The sequence below is a fragment of the Tribolium madens genome, unplaced genomic scaffold (genome assembly GCF_015345945.1).
Source record: "Tribolium madens isolate multiple individuals breed KSU strain unplaced genomic scaffold, Tmad_KSU_1.1 Scaffold_20;HRSCAF=117;Tcas5.2_LG4, whole genome shotgun sequence".
Taxonomy (NCBI): domain Eukaryota; kingdom Metazoa; phylum Arthropoda; class Insecta; order Coleoptera; family Tenebrionidae; genus Tribolium; species Tribolium madens.
The window spans coordinates 9,688,369-9,711,744 of record NW_025400985.1 but is presented as its reverse complement, the minus strand read 5'-3'; the positions used below and the strand labels follow the sequence as shown (position 1 = coordinate 9,711,744).

Sequence of the window (23,376 nt, the reverse complement as noted above, 5' to 3'; positions counted from 1 at the left end):
TAATTTATTGAATAGGGTGGGCCGAAAAAACTCATTTTTTTATTTCGAAGTTGTGCGCGGAAAAGTTGCGAATTATACATACAAAAAAAAAGAAAAAAAAAACTATCAAAATCAGTTGACATCTTCCGGTTGCGCATAGGCCCTAAAGTTTAACAAAATATGAAAAAAACATAATTTTTCTAAATTTTTTAATTAGATGTTTTCGTAAAAATAAAGCCTAAAAACATTGTGTTTTAATTTGGTTTAGATCAGTTGATATCTTCTGGTCGCGCATAAGCTTCAAAATTTGGCAAAATATTGAAAATTTCACATTTTAACGAGTTCTTTTTGTGTACTTTAATATACTTTTTTTTAATACATAGTTACAGTTTTTTTATTTTTGAACATAAGAACATTGTGTTTTAGAAAACATCTAATTAAGAAATTTAAAAAAACAATAAGTATTTTTTTTAATATTTTGTCAAAATTTACGGCCTATGCGCGACCGGAAGATAACAACCGATTTTTTTTTTGTCAATACATACCAAGTGAATAAAAAGTTTAGAACCAAACATTTTTTGCTTAAACTATTTATTTAAAAAAAAAACTAATTGATGAGTGATAAAGTACTATAAAAATGTGATGTTTTAACAAGAATAATTTTTTTCGAAATTTCTTTTTGTTTTTGAGTTCTACAAAATTTTTAATTTTTTTAAATGGAAACCCACTATAAAATAATTTTCTCATAAAAGCTATACTCTAAGGATTACAACTATCTGCTATATATTTAATTTTTTCAAAAAATTTTTTTCACAAATTGCAATTTTGACAAAAAAAATCGCATAACTCAAAAACAAAAAATTTCGTTCTGAAAATACGATCACATTTTTTATGTTACTTTAATTTATATTAATTATTATTTTCTGGAGGCAAATGATTAAAAATAAAACCGCTTGGTTCCATACTTTATATTCACCTGTATGTATAATTCGCAACTTTTCCGCGTTATTACAACTTCGAAATAAAAAAAAATAGTTTTTTTGGCCCACCCTATTATTGAAGCATAATTTTTGAAAATGAAAGATACACGATATTTGCACCCGGCGCCTCCACCATTCCTCCAACTACATAGAAATAAGTAAACAAGTAAGAAATAGAACGAAAAAAAAGTAGAAACTTATCAGAATTCTACTTGTATTATGTTTACATTTCAGCTCTGAAAATAGCATTTAATTTATGCAACATTTGCAGATTGTTATTTTAGAATCGTCACGCGACTTAGCAAGAAACTGCTTGTAAATGTTTTTTGAAATAACAAATATTTGATATTACCAGAAATAAAAGTACTAACCTACCACAATGCGGCAAGTTATTTTATCCTTTGCGCTTTTACGACACGAGATTAAACTCGGCTACGAATAAAAGTTTCAAAATAACACTTCTTTAAAGTTTTTCTTTAGATAAATAACGCCGGCTTATAACTTACGACGGCTTTTATTGAATTATTTTGCGAAATGCTGAGTAATTTCGGACGGGGATAATAAAGCGAGTCAATCGAGAATTTTCAGCAATCAGCGAGTTGAACTGCAGTAATTTTGTATTGTTCGCTGTGGTCCTACAATAAGCATAAAAAGTGCACACCAAAATTTATTTTTTGTTGGTCGTTGCGTTTATAACCACTTACATATTTTAATTAAATGCTGTGGAGAAATGTGATGACCGGGTGCAATTCTTAAAATAGTTTTAATAAAGATATCGATCCGGTTCACGTCCAAGATTAATAAACATGATTAGACATCTGACCTAAATAAATATATAACCCCAGCGTATGTAAATATGCAAATGCAGTGGAGTTGGGCCCACTTCATGAATTTTTTTGTGCAAAATTTTAATTTCAATGTGAGTTGAAAGTAGTTTATTGTGGAATTGCAATGAATTATTAATGGTAAAATGCGTGTTTTTACCTGAGCAAGCGCTCTTCACATAATTACAAATAGTGTGACACTTTGAAATTTCCACGCACTGACGCTCTTGATTCCAGCATCCATCCTGATCCATTCAGTCGTCATCGAGCGTCGCGTCGTGAAACTTCTATTTAGTTGCAAATTTTGTAAACACACGTGACCAAAATCCCAAACTCAATCAGGACAGGTGAGTCTATTTATATCAAGAATTGTATCCATAATTCGGTTTGACGCGCTACTGCAAAGTTGTTTTTTGGAAATAATCCGATTAAATACTTCCGGAAGTTCCGCCGTTTCCGAAGCGAGTCTTTTAAAAATAAATCAATCAAGCCCGTGACAGATGATATGAAATCTATTTCGTAATGGACAATCGACTTTGATGGAAAAATATAAAATAATAAGTCCGTAAAGAGAAGTGTTTGTGCTTTTATAACGGTTATAAATCGGCCGTTTCGCTATTCTTTGCGGCCATTTTTCAAATAGTACGCTATAAAAGGCTGGTTTATATGCAAAAAGAAGGTAAATTGCCTTAATGCTCGTCACATTGACGGACAAAAACCGCTTATTATCCTCTCAGTTCAGCCTTGAAAGATAATTTGCTTCGGTTCTCGTGCACTCGACACAAAAATCAAACGCTAATTAACTCCTTTCAACCCGCAAAATGCGATTAGACTGGACAATGATTGCTTTAGGATTGCTGTCCTTTTAGTTTCCCTAATCTTGAGAGTCTGTGTTTATGTTTAACTTGGACTATCTAAAAGCATTGTTAGAAAGGGTGACGATGGTCAACTTGAAAGGGACGAGAAGTAAGATGATACTGGGTAAAATTTTCGGCTAGAGTTACATACGTGAATGTCTACTGGAAAAATCACAATTTTTATCACTACTTGAAAATACTCCTGAAATGCGTGGGCGATAACATGTTTTTTCATGCAAACTTTTAATTACTCTGTGTTTCAGAAATAAACGGTAACATAAAAAAACCTGTTGTTCTGACAATGAATGCAAAATATCATAAATATTGACTTTACATTGAACAGAACAGAAATATACGCAATTTTAAGTTTTAAATTAGGATTGTAATGTTTATATGAATAAATAAAATACGACGTCTGGTTTCGTAACTTTAAAGTTTAAATTGATGGTATTTATTTGAGAAAATGTTTCTCTTGAATTTCGATGTTGTTTTGCAATTATTTCCATCTCGATTTTTTTCTGTAATTAAATTCAACTTGTGCTGTCGGTAAGCGGATCAAAAATCGCTCTAATTATTAAAAGATTACGATAACAAATTAACAATACTCCGAAAAGTTTGCTGAACTGAAAAATATTGAAAAAAAAATGTATTAACCTAATCAAAAAATCCTCTTATTAATATCGGATATATACTATTTTGTTATAATGAAAATATCATAACAAAATATTTTTAAATGTAAATCCATGTAGTGAAACTGATATGCAATTATGTTCGATTGGAGCTTTCAAGTGCTTTCATGAAATGGTATGCAAACAGATATTATTACATAGAAATCGCTTTCTACTTTTGAAGAAATTCAATAATAGTTATTATTTGTTATATAACTCGAGAAACAATCTTTATCGTCGTGTATAATATCTCGTTTTATTTTGTACTCACCTAGCAGAATTTCTTAGTCAAAATGGAATGTAAACAGTAGATAAAAACTACTTTATTTCAATAGACGATAAAAGATTACTTTATCTACTGAAATTAGTTGATAAAAGCACTCTTTAACATTGAGTACAAAATAAACTTTATTAGTTAATAAATAATTAATTTTAGAGTGTGTGTAAATCGTTATATTTTTTTTCGCCATTCACAATTTTGCTCTGAATATAAGTACAAACTTGTTTTTAGCTTAAAAATGATATAAATTACCACTCTTGAAATTATTCCTAAATCTGAATAAGTAGTTTAACAAAAAAAGTTTATAATCTGTTTCCTTAATTAACCTTTAGACAATTATTTTATGCCCACGTAATGACTTTTCTTCTATCTGAATTGACCAAACAGCCCGAAGCAATTAAGCGTTACTTTGTGGCACTTGTAACTTTGATTAACATTGCTATAGTTTCAAAGTGCGTACTTAATTGCGTAAATCAAGTCATGTGTTTTCGTTTTCAATTAATTTATAATATAAAAAAAATGTTTACTTCATTTCATATAGAATAACTTTGTATCAAGCTAAACTTTTAACATTTTTTAACACTTTGCTAATTTCGACAAAACTAGTTATTGCAGATGTTAACGTGATGTCATTGATCATTTTTGCCTTTATGTTGTAAAAAAGTTAATATTTTCTTTAAAATATCACCACATAACATGTCGTTTCAGTTGACAGATTCAATTTCAGGCTATTCTGACTTAAATGTCCTGTTAAATACATTGCCTGGATTATCTATTAATAGGAAAATGCAAGGCATTTTTTGCAAACATGTGCATCAAAAATAAAAAAAGTGTTTGAAATCTTGTGACGTTAAAACTCCAAAATCTTTTATCTTTCAAGAGGCGCAACAAAGTCGAGTGTTCATAAAAGGAGCTTGAAAATCACGAATTTTTACGTCAAGTTAAGCTGACTCATAAAATAAAACTTCACTTATCGTGTCCTGAAGACCGATTATAGCTCCAGTATTGATTTTATAATTTCCACTCCGAATCCTTTCGGCCTATACTGGATATTTTCCATACAAATGTACACACATAATATAGCCAAAGTGTATCTTCAGATTATGAACGGACCGTGTGATCCTGGACTCTCCTTTCTGCCTTTTATAACATCAATGCTTTCCAAAAGATATGAAATTCAACTTCAATCCGAACGCTTGCGATAAAATTTTTAATAAAATGAGTTTTGCTTTAAATGAACTGTTACCTCGTCGAAAGTTAATCATCATTTAAAATTTTTAGTTTATTCGAACAACGAAAGAAAATCTAAGAGTCTAAGACTGTGGTACTGAATTATAGATACGAGTAAAACAAGTTACAAATTCTCTAATTAGAGGATGAACTTCTTTCATGGAGTAAGAATTTCATCAAGTCCTGTGTGACGATTCAGATTCAAACCAGGAAATTCATTTCAGCGCAATTTTTTCCATTATTATAAATATGCACTGTGCTGGGACATGACATGACAAATAAAGCGTAATTTTTTATTTGTCTTGCTAATAAAAAACAGTCCCGGAATCTCTATAATAAACGCAAAATTATTTTCACAACTGCAGTATTTTCTTACTGGTGTTAAAATTAACTCATTTTAAATTTAATTCTTTTCTAAATTGTTTTATATCTATCATGTTTCCGTTTAATTAAACCGAAAGAGAAAAATATTTTAGACACTCTCAATGGCTAACAAAATGAATTTTAATTTAGATTGCACTAAAAAAGAAATGTATGTTTTTGCTCTTTGAATACTAACCAGACCGTTCATTTTTCCCAACCAACTCGTTTAATTGCGAGCCATTATCTTTGGCCACCAACCTTCATTTGGGTAAACACATTTAGTGCTTTATGTTCGACAACAAATTAGTACTTTTTTGTTGAGAAGACCACTTGGCTTTTTACCCTAACTGCTCAGACGGGCAAACACAGATGATTAAATAATTCTTTACACTGGTATTGATCCAATTTGGCTCAAAACTTGCATCTTGAAATGTAACACAAGACATACATACAGATGAGAAACGCATCATTTTTGATACTAACAATTCTAGAAATGCCTGTACTCAACATTCTCTCTGTTTTTTTGCGGCTGAAAAGGGAAAATGAGATGGTAACACAATGAAATGGGATTTTGTTCACACAAAAAGTCACTGTTCTACAGGTGGTTCATTCGAAATGTGACAAAGCGACAAACAAATACTTTCAGCATCGGTGTCTCATTACACGTTTTAATTTCATTAAAAAGTTTGAAAAATTAAAATATTAATCTTAAATGTTGAAATAAAGTTTTGAGTGGTCTTGATTAACTATTTGTTTTGTTTTTTTGCAAAAATGAGCACGTTGTGTACTCTGCGTTTAGAATATTAATTATTGCAAAACATGTTTGCGCGAATGATTGTTTTTGAAGGGTGAAAAGGTAAGCAGTTTTTGCTACATACTGTGTTGTACAGATATTTTATGATGAATATTATACAACAAACGCAATAAAAACGTGAGTGAAACCCGCTTGAAAACAAGCAACATTTTCAATTTTATTTTGGCGAAATTTGAATCTAAAAATTAGGATAGGTATTTTGAAGAAAAAAAATTCGTGCTTTGTGCGTGTAAATAGAAAACTTGGTGAAAAATTCTAACATATCAATTTTGTGTTTTTGACCCTATAAGAATGGTTTCGTTTATCTAACGAGGGTTATATATCAAACTTTTTTTTAACAGAGGTAAAAGAAATCTTGAAAGCGGGTTATAAAACATTGCACTAGCAAACAAAAACTGGATGAGAAGCAGCGTTGTGTTGTAGCAAACTCAAGCAAATTGATTAGAGAACGTTATCCAAATACTGTTAGATGCGGTTTGAAGTCAAGATCCTTAACTTGAGACACACAAGCACACAGTGTGCTTTGTTTCACTCGCAAATTAACAACGATTTTTATTGTTTTAATGCTGTGTGAACTAAATATTGCGAACTAAAGTTGATTGACCAGTTTTATAGATCTCCGCTTAAGAAAATCAAAAATGCAGTTTTTTTTTTAATTCTAAAGGTTTTTTTTAATCAAAAACTGTAAGTCTTACGGGAGAAGCAAAAAAACTTTTGCAGTCCGGTTTTAATTATCCATCAAAGAGCGAGAATCCGGAGTCCCTCGGATTTAGTTTCGACCAGAGAGACGTTCTTAATTTTCCGAACTTTTTAAATAACTAAAATTCATAACTCGAAAACAATTGGTTTGTATAAGTAAATTTCGGACGACGTTTATTAAAATTTCGTCGATTTCCGAATAATTTCTGGACACGAGAAAAATTTCTGTATTATTTCAAGATTCAAGATTAACTCAACAAATTTTGAGTACTACTTTTCGTGGAGTCAGTTGATTATTTCAATTTTTGTTTAGGTATGTGAAAGATATTGCAGTTAATAAGATGAATTTTTTTTTAGGTATTTAAAATCTTTTCAACTTTCACATTAGCAAAACTTATGAAAGCAATTTGCGTTTCTTTTCTCGTAACGAGAGACTTAAAAACTGCTTTTGTATTGATGTAAGAATAAGCTCTGTGTTCATCAAAAAGCCTAAGGCTGTGCTTGTCGAAAGAAAATTTCTCATGATCATAAACAGCCAATCAAAAAGTCTTTTTTACTACAAAATAAAATCAAAGCTTAAATTACCTTGAAATTTCTTATAATTCCTAATTTGTAAAAATTACTAATTTTACTAATTACTAATTTTTACTTACTTAACACTGAAATAAAATATTATTAATTTACTATTGTTAATAAATTTTCTCTAGTTAATTTAATAAAGTTTAAAATCATTAAAATTGATGTTTATTCCATCCTCTACATCGCATAATTAACTAAATTAGCTAGTTGCTTCACAATATTTGTATTGTCAAGATTTATCAAGCATAACTGTAGTTTCACAAAAGCAGGAGTACTATTTGTTAATTATTATCATTTACGATGCTGTGGTGTGATAAAACCATTATTCCCTTTAATACCCAAATATGCTTTGCTATAATTACAAAATAGGTACAAAAAATTGAATGAAAAAGCACCAAAGCGTTTAAATTTCACACTTCATCACTGTTTGTTTGTCCATGGAATTCCTCTGTTTCCATTTAAATGAATATATTGTTTTGTTAAAAGTATAGTTTGCACACGTGCATTTGTGTGATCAGGCATAACCAGCGCACATAATTGTTGTGGTTTATTTTTCAGTCGTTTTGCGAATAAATGATGGAACATGGATCAGGGTAATGACGACGTTGTTTATGCCCGTCATGAGGACCTCGTCCGGATCCTAAACCGCCTCAATGAAACCCAAGCGGAATTAGCTTGTGAACTTAAAAAAACACTCTCACCCCTATCAAATGGCTGTCCTGTCGACTTCGATACTGTTTTATGTTGGCCGCAAACGGCACCGAATTCCCTTGCTGTTTTACCTTGCTTCGACCAACTCAATGGCATTAAGTACGACACCAGAGGTGAGTGAGATAATTTTAATGGAGTTTTATGGACGCTCGTTAAAAGTGTATGCATAAGATTTTATAAAGATTACGAGAGAAAACTTCAATATTCATATAATTTTGAAATACAGTATTTGGGTCATGCGAACTCGGTCTTTTAATCTATTCTAAAATTGAGCCTTGAAAAAAAGTAGTTTTCTTTGATATCGATATTCTAGACAAATCAATCCATAAAAAGAACCGTCCGACGCACGATTTGGTAAATATTGTATTTGATTGAAATATTTTTATTATTTTTGTAACGTTTGGCCTCGAATCGTGACTTTCTCGATAAAACAAAAATGCTTTACCTTTAACCAAACCAACGTCTATAAAATATTTGCTTTATAAACAATAAAGGTACAATTTTTCTCTTTGAAATAGGTGGAGTTATTTTTAATAAAAATACCAGGGAATTTCAGTGCATGATTTTTAGTTACTTTTAATGTAATTTAAAAAATTATTTGCGATTGAAGCTGTGAAGAAATTAGCGAACAGTAAACGCAGAAACCCTTCGAATGTCCTAAATATTTTTTTTTATTAAACTGCAAAAGGAGCGAAAAAATGCAGCTTTTATCTTCATCACGCTTTTTTGTTAGTTAAATTATTTCAGTGATTTCATCTCTTTATCTTTGTTCTGCTTGTTAAACTTGTCAGTAGTTGAAAAAAACATGTCAGGTCATCGATTGTGCATCATCATATATGCACAAGTTGCCTCCGGCACATAATTTACTGTGGTATGATTGATAATGAACCTGCCCTAACACGTTACATGATCAAATAGTAACTTGTAGCCTCTCGGGTTATATTTTATACACAACTGTTTATTGTAGCTGTCAATTATTTTTCCATATTTTTATACAAAAATAGAAGCTTTCGACGGAAACAAAAACATTTTATAAATAATCCAAAACAATTTTTACATATTAATGCATGTTAAATTTAATCTTTATTAAAATAACGTAAAAAATTGACAGAAATGCATCCAAATCTGTTTGGTACTCGTATTGACTAAGACAATAGTGAGGGAATTTTTTGAAATAAAAAAACAAAAACTAAGTGGGTTTTTAACTCTTTGAAGCTTCACTCGAATGATCTTTTTTTTCAACATCAAAGGTTCGTGAAAAAAGTTAAATTTAGAGAATTATGGCAGAAAAACCGTCCATATAATGAAATTTAAGAGATTTCAAAAATTACAAAAAATATATAGGATTAGGTTGTGAAATTAATGTAAAATTTGTCTAATATGAAGCTTGATCGCATTAGTCTATTTTTTCTTCAAATTTAATCATTTGAGAGCTAACAATTTACCCCGAAAAAAAAGAGTTTCTCTGCAGCGACACTTGCAAGTAGGTAGTAAATTTCTCCGTTAATTTAATAATTGTAAGTCTTTGAAGCATTTGCCTCCACTTAACATTTAACCGTAACACAGATCAATTAACTCCAAAAGTTCATAACTTTAGATTAGCTAATAAAGCCACAATTCAACTAATCATAATAAAGTCCCTCCTATAATTGAATCTTTTATAGTGGAATCCTAATGAAAAGTAATATCCTTGATGCGTGTCTGTGGCCGTAAATTTTACGACAAGTCCTATTCGTGCACATTTGCTTCATTACGACTCAAATCAAAGCGTCACAACGTTATAAGACCCTCGCATAATATTCTCTTCAGCATCAATACCTGAATTATTTTTAGAGTAGCTGTTTTGTGCTCAAAAAAGTGTGTTGAAAAATTTGTGTCGACTCATGCGAAAACTAATGAGAGTTTTTTTCGGATGTGTGCTCACAACTCGGCCCATTTCTTCCGGCGTTGTACTCACAAACTTATAAATAATTATTTCTTTGGTTGCTGCCTTCAAGTTAAATTAGTTGTGGGAATAAAGTCGCAAGAGAATTGCTTCCACTCAGTCAATTGCCTTCAAATACTCCGTCATTTCAACGCAATCTCAGGTGCAAGGCTTCACACATCGCCGATTGCGAGTTAATTGAAAGAAAAATGGCGAATGCGCCGGGATAGTGTCCTTCAATAAATGCTAAAATCTTTTTTTCGCTTTAAACGAATGCTTAACTTTATTTCATCGGTGTTTCTAATAAAAAGCAATTTGGGGAGCCACCACGTTCAAAAGAACAACTGAAATCAAACGAGCGACCACGAGTTGAAAGAATAGAATTCAGCGATGCAAAAAGGCATGCCAACTCCGAATGTAAACTGTCAACAAACAATAGATTAATTGCAAAAGTTTGCAAGTATTGCATCCTTATTTTACGAGGCGAATTAAATTTATGTGTATTGCGAAACAAATGCGAGAGAAAAATGTAGCATTTGGAAAATGATACTAGTTGAACGTGAGGTGCTAGAAAACCGTTGCTACAAATGTTCCAACTAATTTGGTAAGTATTTGAGCACTAACAGAAAACTGTAATTTATTATTGTCTATCGCCTGACGACAGTTATCCATTCTTAAATTGATTGGTTTGACTTCACGACGACTTGGGAGAATTCGTTTAAGACGCAAGAACGTTCAAGTGGCTTCAAAATGACACTATTTTAAGGTCTATCGCTTCAATTTTTAAAAGGTTAATTACTAACTAAACAATTTCTGTCCACTGGAACCATTTTGAGTGGTAAATATTGCAAGCGTTTAACTACAGTTGGCATATTTACCAATAATGTGATTAATTATTATTGGTTAATTAGATAATTGCTACAGAACACTTGTGATTTTATTAGTTTCGAGAGTGCTCTGTTGCAGAGTCTTCTATAGAAAAAAAAAATAAAAGTAATCCGATGATTTCGCAATTGTTGATTTATTTATCAAATTAGGAGAATTGGATGGAGTAAATATTTTGATTTGATAAGATTACTAATACTAACATTTTACTCGAAAAACCTTATTAGGACAGATTAAAAAGTTTCAATTTTCACCATTAATTTTACTTATTTACTCATTTTGGTGAATTCTGTTAATCCATTTGATACATTTTTTATTATTCTGTTTATTTATAAAAATGATCGAATCGGTTTCGTTAAATCAAAATAATTAAGCTCCATTGCCATATCATTCTAACACAATTTCAAACCTGTCTAAATTACGTATTTTTTTATGAATATTAAAATGTAGGCAACAGAAAAGATGAAGATTCAACTGGTATTAATAAGGTTACCTCAAGATAAAAAAATAATTTTACGCACTAAAAAATATACCTCTACACAAAGAAATAACTACATAACTCATTCCTCTGAATTAGTAGAAATACGTCGATTATGTTGTTAACATTTTGACCTAATTTTTGAGAAAGTTAACTCTAAATCAATAGTTTAACGTCTCCATTTTGTACTACCTTAAGAACCTGTGGTAAATTAAGTTAGAACACCTTTAGAACTTTTAGAAGCAGTGATGCCAATGCCTTCGAGCATTTTTTGTTATATTGAACTGATTAGTCCAATAAATCCAATAATTACTTTATTAACTTTTTAAAGTTAAAGAAATAATAAAAGTCACATATCAATGTCATTATGTCATTGTCGCCCAACAGCCATGAAAATTCGGTAATATTGTTCTTTTTTTACAGCTGCCCATGTTTCTGCATCTCCAACCACTTTTAACACAATTTTATTCTTTTTTCCTGCAAGCCGGACCTCTTTCATGGACAGATTTTTGCTCATGGCACTTTTTATTGGCCACTAACAATTTGATATAAATTTTAAGCAATTTAGCAATTGTTAAAACGCATGTTTAAATCACATGTTAGGGATTGTTTTAGTAATGCGATATTTATTTCTACATACTAAATAATCTATATTTTAAATTTCGTTAGAATCCGTTGGCAAATAAGAGAGATATTAGATCCGAAAGTCTTAGGTGGGACAACTTGTATAAACATTCAGATATTTGTCATGGAAATAAACAGAATCTGTCCACTAAATGAACTAGGTAGTCAAAATCTGAATGGAAAGTGATTTCATTTGAAAGAGATTTGCCCTTATATTTAAGGCTAGTGCCTTCAACTTCTAAATCCTTTGTGCTCAATGATCAGTGGTCATTATTAGAACAAAAAAACTCTTTATTTACTTTAATTACTACGCAGGTACTCTTTGTTTGCTTTAAATAAAGAAACAGTTTTTGTTTATTCAAATTAGAACAAAGAAGGTGCAATTGATAATTTTTAAGCAAAATAAGGGTCCTAAAACAAATACTTTTATAAAAATGCAATTTTAAGTAAGATTAAGATGCATTTCTGCGATATGGCGCAATGCTTGATTAGCAAACCTTAACTTCAAAAAATATTCTTTTAAAAATTTGGATATAGAGATGCTCTACACGATGGTAATGATGAAAAAAAATACTTGTAGGGTTTTTCTTAGACTATTTCGATTTTGCTTCAAACTTCTTCGAACACTGTTCGAAGAAAAGTTTACCAATATACAATTTCAAATTGCAAATCATTCTAAAGGTCAAGTCCATCCATTTAGAATGGTCTTTAGTTGAAGAAAATCGGCCTAATAGTTATTGAGTAATGATTTTTTAAAGTTAAAGTATTTTAAATTCATTTGAATTAGGAAAAAATTATTTAGTTCAAAGTGTGTAGACTTTTTGAAATTTTTTTAGTGCATTTGATTTGTCTCACTGAGACAAACAAAATGATATATAATTTGTCAAGTTTTCACAACATGACTTCTTTTTGGTCGCCCTGTGTAATTTTGTTGAAAATATTTGGATTTTTCAGAAAACGCGACCCGTCTGTGTTTCGCAAACGGAAGTTGGGACCAATACAGCAACTACACCTCGTGCAAAGAGCTGTCCTCTTTAGAAGTGCCCGAAGTGGAACTAACAACCACAATCTACTTCATTGGCTACACCGTAAGCTTAGTGGCGCTTCTCTTTGCCGTTTACATCTTCTGGAAGTTCAAGTAAGAGACCTCAAGCGTTGTAAGCGAGCTCAAAAAATGAGATGGAGGAGTTGAATCTCACTATAAAAAATCAAGTGAAGAGACCACTGCTCCACTTACTTTACAGAGCTCGATCAAAATCGTTCTCACGATTTTATCAATTTCCGCTGAGATTTGTCAATATTTACCGAAATTCGGGGTGTGATTGGCAAATGACCGTCATATGGAAGAGTTAGATCTGGCAACTTGAATCATGCGAAGATCTAACCTTCCACCCAAGGGCCCTTTGCTTTCCTCGCAGTAAAAAAACATGAAAAAGACATACCTGACACGTTTGACACCATTAACACGAATTGGAGCGGGTGGGCTTTGAACTAAACATTTATATGGCCCATGTCGACTGTTATCGCTATCTATAACCAATAAGAAGTATTGATCCACATGAGTGATTTTCAGGTGAGTCTTTTTGCACTATTTTAAAATTGTCGAGAGGAAAGTAAACAAAAATGTTACGACAAATTTTGTTATCTGAATAAGTATACGGCTCCAAGTAAAATTTTTCGAATTCGATTATATTTACCTATCGACAAGTGGAATTATGTGGATTAGCAAATAAATACTTAAATTTGAGTCACGGGATTTCATCACTTTCCCAATTGCGTTATCATTGAATGTTTAATTATGTTACTAGATAATTTTTTTCTAGGGTCCCACCCTTCATTTTCCGACTAATCGATAATTCTAGAAAAGATTAGAGCACACTTTCTTATTATGCAAGAAATTTATTTGCAGTTTTAAGGTGAAAACTCCTAGAAAGCCTGGAAAGCTACGACTTTACCTTTATCTGAATCTTATTAGATAATACTTAAAGTTTCATTTGAATAGATTTAAAAAGTTTGTACAAGCCTGCTTTAACTTTCGGCAAGTCTAAAAATATTTCCCTATCTCCCACCAACTTGCTGGTAAAATTAAGAAAAAAACTGATCCACTTGTCAAAGTTGCAAACTTTGAGAATTTCATTTATTTTCAGAGACTTGCGATGTCTGCGAAATACCATCCATATGAATCTGATGTGTTCCTACATCCTTGCGGATTTTATGTGGATTTTCGTTTACAGTTTACAGGTTGGTATTACCGATTTATGCAGACGTGATTATTTCATCAGAAATAGTAATGTAAACACGGGAAACAGAATTTTATCTCAGACAAATATTTGTTCTTAATTTTCAAATATAGTGCAATCAGTCGAATTTTGCACCTTAATTTGCCCATGTGCCACATTTTAATCCGTGTTATATAAATTTATTAATAAACGCCTTATTTTTAACGGCATGTTTTATTTTAATTTCCTTGAAGACAGTTTATTTCCTCTTATTAACAACTTCAACCGATTCTTTATGCTTCCCATTTAAATTTTACGACTGAAGGATCTTTAGGATTTTAGTGGCAATTTGCAACATTTACGATTTTCCAAAGCGAAAAGATTAATCAAAAACTGCTTCGTTACAAATTTTTACTACTTATTTGTTGTAATTATGTGTTGAGAGATGATTTTTTGCTCATAAAGTGCTTCTTCATCAACATTAACCCAGGATATATTTTCAAATACTTTTACCGGTCACAGAATACGTTTATTTTAAAAGTTAACATAACAAAAATTAAAAACTGATGGACGTAAATGAAATTATATTTAAATTACATTTTGTTATAGTTACAAAGTTCAAGTCTGCTGCCCGCGGATTGTGGGTTAGTACACTAAAATGTTGCATTTGAACTAAAATGAAATAATTTTGGTTTTACGGTTTTAAAACTTGTGTAATGAAGAAAATACTAATGCAAGCGGTGGAATTAACCAGTAAATATAAATTAACTAGGGTAAGACCGGGTGTGATGACTCACTTTGAAATAAAATAATGTTTTGGTTTATGTTTAAATATTCGTGTTTTGTACCTATTGATGTCAATAAATAAATTATTAAAAACCGTGACTAAATTGACCATTTATTATTAATTCAGTAAATATGTAGTAATGTAGTTACGAAATACACGTATTTTTAATGAAATTTTTATTTGAATTATTTGTCTGTAAATTTAACGCTAAATTAAAGTTTTTTAATGCTCAATTGTACTCTTCCTCATTTCTTGTTTTATTACGTGTCTTATTCCAAGCTCTTAATTAACAAAAAAACTACATTCTTTGCTTAATTAAAATATTCCTTTATACAAAAACAAACAACTGTCCGTAAAAAGAGCTTTGATCATTCTCCAATTCATATTTTCTGAATTTTTGGTTTTTACTAACTAAAGTACTGTTTCAAGGTTCCTTTACAAACTAACAAGGCTTTCTGCATATTCCTCATAATTCTACTGCACTACTTCCACCTGACCAACTTTTTCTGGATGTTTGTGGAAGGTCAGTACGTTGTTATTTGAAATTATTTTCAGCTGCATGTTGCATGTCGCATGTCATATAATTCCGGAGCTCCGGAAAGTCCGAACGAACAAGAATGTTGGATATTTTTTTAAGTTGATTAGAGTTTACATTTCACCTTGACCTTAGAGTCTTCTTCTTATTAGTCTAGCCCGTCAGATTCAATTACCAAAAGTTGAACAACACAGACATGATTCGTTAACACCGATACATTTTCAGGTTTATATCTATACATTTTGGTGGTGAAAACATTCACCGGCGAGAACATCAAGCCTCGGATCTACGCAGTAATAGGTTGGGGTATGTTATTAGTTACGTGTCGCTGACGAAAAGGGTGAAAGCCACTTTGTCCGTCTTTTACAACGGCGGTTGCTATGATTTTATCGCACGATTCAGCGCTTTCTAAAAACGTAGAGTGAAGAGAGCCTCACGTATCATTATTCATCATTTCGAACGATTCTGCTCTGATGTCATTTGCATATTGTTTGTGTCTAATGACAGTAATTACAATAAGGCCGATTTCAAGTTCAATCAAAGCTTTACAGGCGATTACAACGTAACAAGTTTGAATACAGTGGTTTTTAATGATACGAATGAATATTCCGAGGCACGGTTTTTCCGGGTGAAATTAGCGCTTGCAGTACGATTTTCAAACGGTTTTGAAAGAGCAAGAGAAGCCGTATTTAGCGACAGATTAGTGGGAACTAATGATTTGCGAAGCGCCAATAAAGCCAGGTCATCCTTGAATTGTAATCAATTACGACCATTTAAAATTAATGAAAATTGATTTTAGCACCGAGTTAAATAAATGTACCTACCATTTATAATATGGCAGGTAACACGATTTGGATTTATTCCAAATGGAATTGACAAGTCGTGCTCTCATTCGGGGTTGTGTGACGTTTTATTATACTGAATGTTGAGTCAAGAAACAAAACCAAGGGAAACACAATACTCGTCTGAATTATATTCTTAGAAATCGGGAAATTTATTAACAAATTTGTCCAACTGGGTTAAGACGTTAGCAATGCAGTGTTAGAATAAATTTTATTCATAACCGTATATTTAATGTTGACTTTTTTAATCTTGGTGGAAGTTGGAAAGCGACTCATTACCTACTTCTATTACTACCCTCATTTTTTAGTCCCACTTTTGTCACTATTACCTAAAGGCATCCATTACCTTGTTTGTAATGTTAGTTGCTATTATGAAAACGGCACAAAAATTAAAAAAGCGTTGTTGTAAATAAAATCGTATACAAAGCTCGGTAGAAAGTTTAATTTCTGTCTCGAAATAAAGTTAATATTGACGCACTTTCCACCTTTCCACCTCGGTGTGTAATCTACTATACAGGGCTTTCATTTCAAAAGGAGCCAGTTTCAATAACTTTTGACATTGAGTAAATGTATTTTTGAGCAAAAACAGGTGGATTAGGATCGTGAGGGGGAAGTTCAAAACCAACATTAGTTACATTTTAAGTTTCATCCCCTAGTCGCTAGCCACCCCTACTTTAAAATTTTAAATGGCACCTCCTACTTTTTAGAACGTTATCGGAGAGAGAAAAAATCAGCGTCAAAATGTCAAAGAAATTTTTTTTGTCGATTTTTTGTTTTTCAGTTAGGGGTGGTTTAATTTTTGAAATTTTTTAGGTTTAGGTTTTAGGTTTCATCTCCTAGTCACTAACCACTCTTACTTTAAAATTGTAAAAAGCACCCCTAACTTTTTGAAACATTTTTGGAAAGGGGAGAAAAAGCTTATCTAACCGTAAGGGATGAAACCTAAAACGTACTTTCTGTTAGTTTTGAACTCTCCCATCGCAACCCAAATCAACGTATTTTTTATTTAAATTAAATTGGGTTAAATCAAAGGCTACAGGGACTAAAAATTTCAAAAATTAAACCACCCTTAACTAAAAAACGAATCGACAATTTTTTTTCTTTGACAGTTAGACACGCTCACTTTTACTCTTTCCGAAAATGTTTTAAAAAGTAGGGGGTGCCATTTAAAATTTTAAAGTGGGAGGTGCTAGCGACTAATAAGGGATGAATCCTAAAATGTATTTTATGTTAGTTTTGAACTCTCCCGTCGCAACCCAAACTGACATATTTTTTATTTAACTTAAATTGAGTTGAATCAAAGGCTACTTGAACTAAAAATTTCAAGAATTAAACCACTCTAAACTGAAAAATAAATCAACCAAAGTTTTTTTTCTTTGACATTTAGGTACGCTGATCTTTTCTCTTTCCGAAAACGTTTTAAAAAGTAAGGGGTACCATTTAAAATTTTAAAGTAGGGGTGGCTAGCGACTGGGGGATGAAACTTAAAATGTAACTAATGTTGATTTTGAACTTCCCCCTCGCGATCCTAATCGACGTGTTTTTACTTGAAAATAGGTATATTTACTCAATGTCAAAAGTTATTGAGACTGGCTCCTTTTGAAATGAAAGCCTTACTATTGAAGTCGTGGATCTTTAAAATGATAAAGACGTCTAAAAATTTCTCCCATTGACGAAAACGTTCTTGCTGTGAGCGAGAAGACTGTTACTGTTTTTCAGGATTTATGTAGAAGAAAAGAAAATTTTGCAAAAACGCCATAATCGTTAAAAAAATTACATATGCTTATACACTTGCTTTTCAATTATTACGGTTACTCTTATGAAAAAAAGCAAAAAAATATTGTCAGTAGGTAAATATTTTGAAAACTAATTATAGCAGATGAAAAAAGGTTTTAAAAGTTATTATTAAGGTTTTTTTAATTTGTTTGCCTCAAAAGGAAGAGAACAGGCCTCGTACATTATTGATTTTTTTAATTTGTCTCAATTCTTGAAAAACTTATTACCTAATAAGGTAAGGCGTGGCTGTTAGTCAATGACAAAATTATTATTATTTTTTTTAAATATGCAACAACCTAACACATAGTTTGATGATTTGATGTGAGTTGTAAAAAAATTAAAAGCTTTTTATATAATTAATAAATTAATATTGCATTTATATGTCCACTGTCAAATTAATTTTTTTTTAAGTTTTTTTGTAGCTACGTTATATATTGTTAAAACGTGATTATTCACTATTATTGATCACTACTAAATAACTCACACTCAATGTAATTTAAAACCAATGCTGTTACAAGGTAACTTACTTATTAACTGCTAATTAGGTCGTTGCATTACGAACAAGGTTGGAGACATTCTATAATCAAAGTTGCAACTTTACTTTTAATTTTTTAATTTAATTTAAAATGAAATTACATAACTTTAAAGCTGGAATTATTCGATAAAAGAAAACACAAAAAATTCTATCAAAATGAATACAAAATTAAAAATAGAAGTATCATGAACCACCTACGTGATATGTGATGATTTTCAAAGTTAAATTAAAATTTGATAGTTTGTATACTCCAAAACGACTAAAACTCATTATAAAATTAAACATGCCTTTTACAAGACCACATATCTGCCCACTGAATTGTGGGTTAAAATGAAAATCCTTTATAAATAAAGAGATTATTTTAACACTAATGATGAAAATTACTTATCTAAAATACCATTTCTGTTGGAAAAGATAATCCAAATAAAATTACTAAACACGCTTTTTATTATTAATCAGCAAAAAAATTGTCTGTGCTTTTGCTGTCCGCAAATAGACCACTGTGTTGTGGGTTTAGAATAAACTAAAAATCAGCATCTTCCGGAGCATCATTTGTTAAACAGCACAATCACAATCTAGACATGAAAATTTCAGAACATTTTTGATGACATTTTTATTTAGACTCTGCAGATTTTGGCGTTTTGTGTTACACATATTGAAAATACGTACTTATCTGAGTTTTTGCACAAATTTATTTTTAAACTATTAGCCAAATATTATTTCGATTACATGTACTCGTACATTGTGAAAAGAAATGAAAATTTTAGTAGCTACACAAGTCTAAGAAAACTCTCTAATTTTTTAAATTTATTGAATTAAATTTTAATGTATTCTTTATAATCTGGAATTGTCGAGAAATATTTTAAAAAATAGAACTTCTTGTCTATATCCAGTTGCCGACAGTGGCCACTCAAGAAAACATCCTCAAAAATTTTAAAATGATACCCACGCAATAAAATTTAATCTGAACCACTTGTTACCACACTAAATGTAAACAACTATTATCAACACGTTCTCGTATCTATAAAAAATCATGTAGTGTTCAAAACACCAATTTATTTTTTAGTAAAAATTGTCATTTATGCAAGGTTAATTTGCATTTTAAATGAAAATTTAGTAAACAACATTGTACAATTTACTACAGAGCTTGTAAAATAATGCAAAAGTTGTATTTCATCGCTCCTTTCAGAATTTCGTTAATTTCGGATGAATAAAACCGCAATGATTTCCCGTCATTTACAGAAACTAATCGTCACCACAAACCCGTCTGTTTCAAAGCTTTCATAAAGATGCTTCAAACCATGAAATTGTTTTATCGATTTTTATTTTTTAGGAGGACCGATTTTGTTTGTGCTGGTATGGGGCATTGCTAAAAGTTTCACACTACCGTTAGAAGACCAACAGGTAATTTTAAATCTAAAATCGATGTTCTATTTTGGCACTATTGTCGAGACCCTTCGATGATCATTATCACGCCGACAGTGAGCTGACGTGGACGAATGTTCGCACGATTCCAAATAAATAAGATCACACCTAAATTTATTTGGAAATTGTGCCGAGTAAATGTTTACCAGATTAGAGTTTGGAGTAACTGTCTATAATTATTTTATTTGTTTTATCCGACAAGTATCTGGCACCTGAACAAATAACCACTTAATCTAATAATTAATCAAATACATTTCAAAATTTGTAATTTTTAATAATTCCAGGCGGGGGAAATGTTCCGGAGTTGTCCTTGGACTCCGCATCCTTTCGACTGGATCTATCAAATACCCGCAATTGCCGTACTTATAATTAATCTAATATTCCTTTGCATAATCATGTGGGTGAGTTAGCGACAAATTAACCCCACCCCTGACACTAACAACCCCAATTCCAGGTATTAATAACCAAACTCCGGTCAGCCAACAATGTGGAAACGCAACAATACCGGAAAGCGGCCAAAGCTCTCCTAGTCCTTATTCCCCTCCTGGGAGTCACTTACATTCTCGTAATAGTGGGGCCCACTGAAGGCATCTCTCGACGCATATACGACAGCATTAGAGCCATCCTTTTATCAACACAGGTTTGCCGAAAAACTCCTTTGCAACTCGCTCCAAGTTGTATTTTAGGGCTTTACTGTGGCGCTTTTTTACTGTTTCCTCAACGCTGAGGTGAAGAATACGGTGCGCCACCATTATAACAGCTGGCACACTCGTCGAACTTTAGGTTCGAGAAGAACAAGATACTCTTCTAGTAAAGATTGGTCGTCGCAAGCCAGAGACAGCATGCGGTATGGGTCTAAAAGGGCCAAAGTCTCGACTTTGAAGTACTAACGTTGCGTTTTAGTCTGTATCAAACAAATTCGTATAGGAAAAGGGGGTCCACGTGCTCGACCGGTACTACTACAACGGTTGTGGTAGTACCGTTCCCGAAATTATCACAAACTAAGTTTAGCAACGATGTTGGATGAGACATAATGCCGCGAGGAGATAGAAGGTGTGAGGAGAAAAATTATTGGTAAAATTGTTCATTCTTGGAGGTTTTAGAGCGACAATGGACACTCTTCTGGAAGAGGAAGGAGCCTGTTCGTACACGTCTTCTCGTGGCAATTCAATTCCGAATGTTGACATATCAGCGTTTAACATAAACTGAAACGCAACTGTGTGATTGTGGACCTCGTCGAAAATACTATTTTTGTCACACCTGGACAATCTCATGACAATGTTTAATGTGGAATATTTTTTCTATGTCAATGGATGTCAGTTTTGTACTCGTTTACCAAGAAAATATCTGCAATTTCATGTTTAATGAAACCATTCTTGGATTGTTTGTTTTTCTTGCTAATTATAAATGCATGTAAATTAAATGCTTAATTTACAGTTCCATTCAAATGTAAAATATGTAAATGGTGAAAAAAGATATAAAAAATTATGGACCGTGTAACCCAAACGAAATATAATATCATACATAATAAAAAAAATATTTCCCAATTTTCCTGCAGGGATATTAAACGTCGTAAAAAATTTACGTGGGAGCAATATAAAACATCAATTTTGGCACTCAAGGTTTGGACACAAGTACAAAACAAATTCTACACTTTTCTAGTTTATTGGATAAGGGAGGAGCATATTTTTTTAATGATTATTAAACATTTATCGAATTAAACCACTGATAAGATTAGTTCAACGAAAAATAAAAAACAAAACATTTCAGGGTACGTCAATTTCAATACATAGTTATTTATTTGATTTTATTTCAGATAAAGTATTGTTTTTTTCTCATCTTATATCAAAAAAACACAGTTATAAATATAGGTATTTTCTGATATTAAGATTAAAAAGGCTATAAAGCATAAAGCATATAAAGCAAACTTAAACATTTAACTTCTTTTAATTAAAACTACAAGTAATTGAAAATATAATTATAATCTTTAAATTTCTAATTAGCAATGCATTTTACGATCTTCAAGAGTTTATTGTCTTAGTTTTTCATTTTAAATTAATTCTTATGTTGTATTACTTTTTTATCTATGATTTACTTGTCGAAGCTTATGATGTCGAAATTTTGTATAAATTTTGTAGCAAATAATGTAACTACACTAATATTGTAATAACAATTTTTATTTGATACTCATTTGTAAACGTCAATTTTCAAAAACACAATATTACTCAAGAATAGTAGGTATATTAAAGTACAAGTTGCAGAAGGCGAGTTGAGGAACAAATGAGTGCTTGAAGAACCTTTTGCAACAAGTGCTTTATACTATTTTTTCTATTTCGCCGCTTTATATCATTTTATAAATTAAAAAACGAAAATTAATTTGTTTTTTTCTAGAGAATTTTGCGACGGTTGGCGACATTTATGTGTGGAATAATTTTAGGCGGCTGTAAAAAATAAAAAATATTCTTATTTTCACATTTGAAAATGAATTGTGAAGAAAGTCCGTCACTAAAATTAAATTACCGCGAACAACTTATTCCAGCACGCAAATGACGTCATTTGGGTGCTGGAATAAACTTATTCTAACACCGAAATAGAAAAAGTTTATGTTACCAAGTCACTAACTTGTAAAACTGACAGTTAACTTGTAAGTTAGTAGCATTAGTTAGATTAGAAAATTAGAGAATTTCATCACATCGACAACATCCACAAATCCTAAATATTGTTACAATTTACGCAAACAACCACTGGTCATCAGGAGCGTCCAAAGAAATCGTTCAACCTCTTCTTTACTTAACATATTAAGCGCCATTTGTATCCATAAAAATACAGGCGGTGTTGTACTATTTTGCCACCTGTATCCGAGAGGATACAGCGATACACCTTCGTTTCAAGCCCCCTGTATTCGCGAAGCTACAAGACACTGGTTTAACTGTATGGAGAAACGTTTACGGGTGGCCCATTGGTACGAAAAGTATTAGAGGCCCGCAATTATCTCTTTCGTACATAGACAAAAATGAGTTTTTTTCCACAATTTATGTAATATAAATACCTAACATATTGAATGAAGCGTAACTAAAAATATGTAGCACAAAACTTATTTTTATACAAAATATTAAGTAGATCTGACTCGTCTTCGTCAAAAAAAGCATGGTCCTACAATTTTTTAAGTTTTTCTTGTTCACATTCATTAGACATAAAGTACAAAAGATATTTGAAAACTCTGTTTTTGTTTTATCGGCCACATGTATACATATAAATTATACCTCCAAATAAAACCTAAACATGTTTTTGATTATCTGTGATAATAATTTAATGCAATTTAAAGTGATTTGAAAGTAAATAGTAGCAGGGCCCAAAAATAA

General features: G+C 31.4%; 1 protein-coding gene across 2 annotated transcripts; it reads left to right on the top strand.

Moving 5' to 3' along the window:
• Positions 1-1,801: 1,801 nt before the first annotated feature.
• Positions 1,802-21,732, top strand: LOC123004764 (diuretic hormone receptor-like). Of its 2 annotated transcripts, XR_006412708.1 has the most exons (14): positions 1,802-1,878; positions 2,021-2,130; positions 7,832-8,097; positions 12,850-13,033; positions 14,043-14,136; positions 15,331-15,424; positions 15,662-15,742; positions 19,923-19,993; positions 20,299-20,415; positions 20,469-20,654; positions 20,701-20,861; positions 20,918-21,067; positions 21,118-21,397; positions 21,452-21,732. XR_006412708.1 is itself a non-coding variant. In XM_044398184.1 (13 exons), the coding sequence occupies exons 3-12, from the start codon at positions 7,857-7,859 to the stop codon at positions 21,039-21,041; spliced, it is 1,353 nt and encodes a 450-aa protein (XP_044254119.1). In that variant the 5' UTR covers positions 1,802-1,878; positions 2,021-2,130; positions 7,832-7,856; the 3' UTR covers positions 21,042-21,067; positions 21,118-21,732. The 2 variants fall into 2 exon arrangements, 1 of the variants encoding a protein (XP_044254119.1); XM_044398184.1 differs by having other exon boundaries at positions 21,118-21,732.
• The last annotated feature ends 1,644 nt before the right edge of the window (positions 21,733-23,376 follow it).

Bases quoted from the DNA above. Each gene is read 5' to 3' on its own strand.
- LOC123004764 (XM_044398184.1), top strand. From the start codon at position 7,857: ATGGATCAGGGTAATGACGACGTTGTTTATGCCCGTCATGAGGACCTC. The intron at 13,034-14,042 runs GTAAGAGACCTC...ATTTATTTTCAG, and splicing joins TACATCTTCTGGAAGTTCAA to AGACTTGCGATGTCTGCGAA. The intron at 15,743-19,922 runs GTATGTTATTAG...TTTATTTTTTAG, and splicing joins CTACGCAGTAATAGGTTGGG to GAGGACCGATTTTGTTTGTG.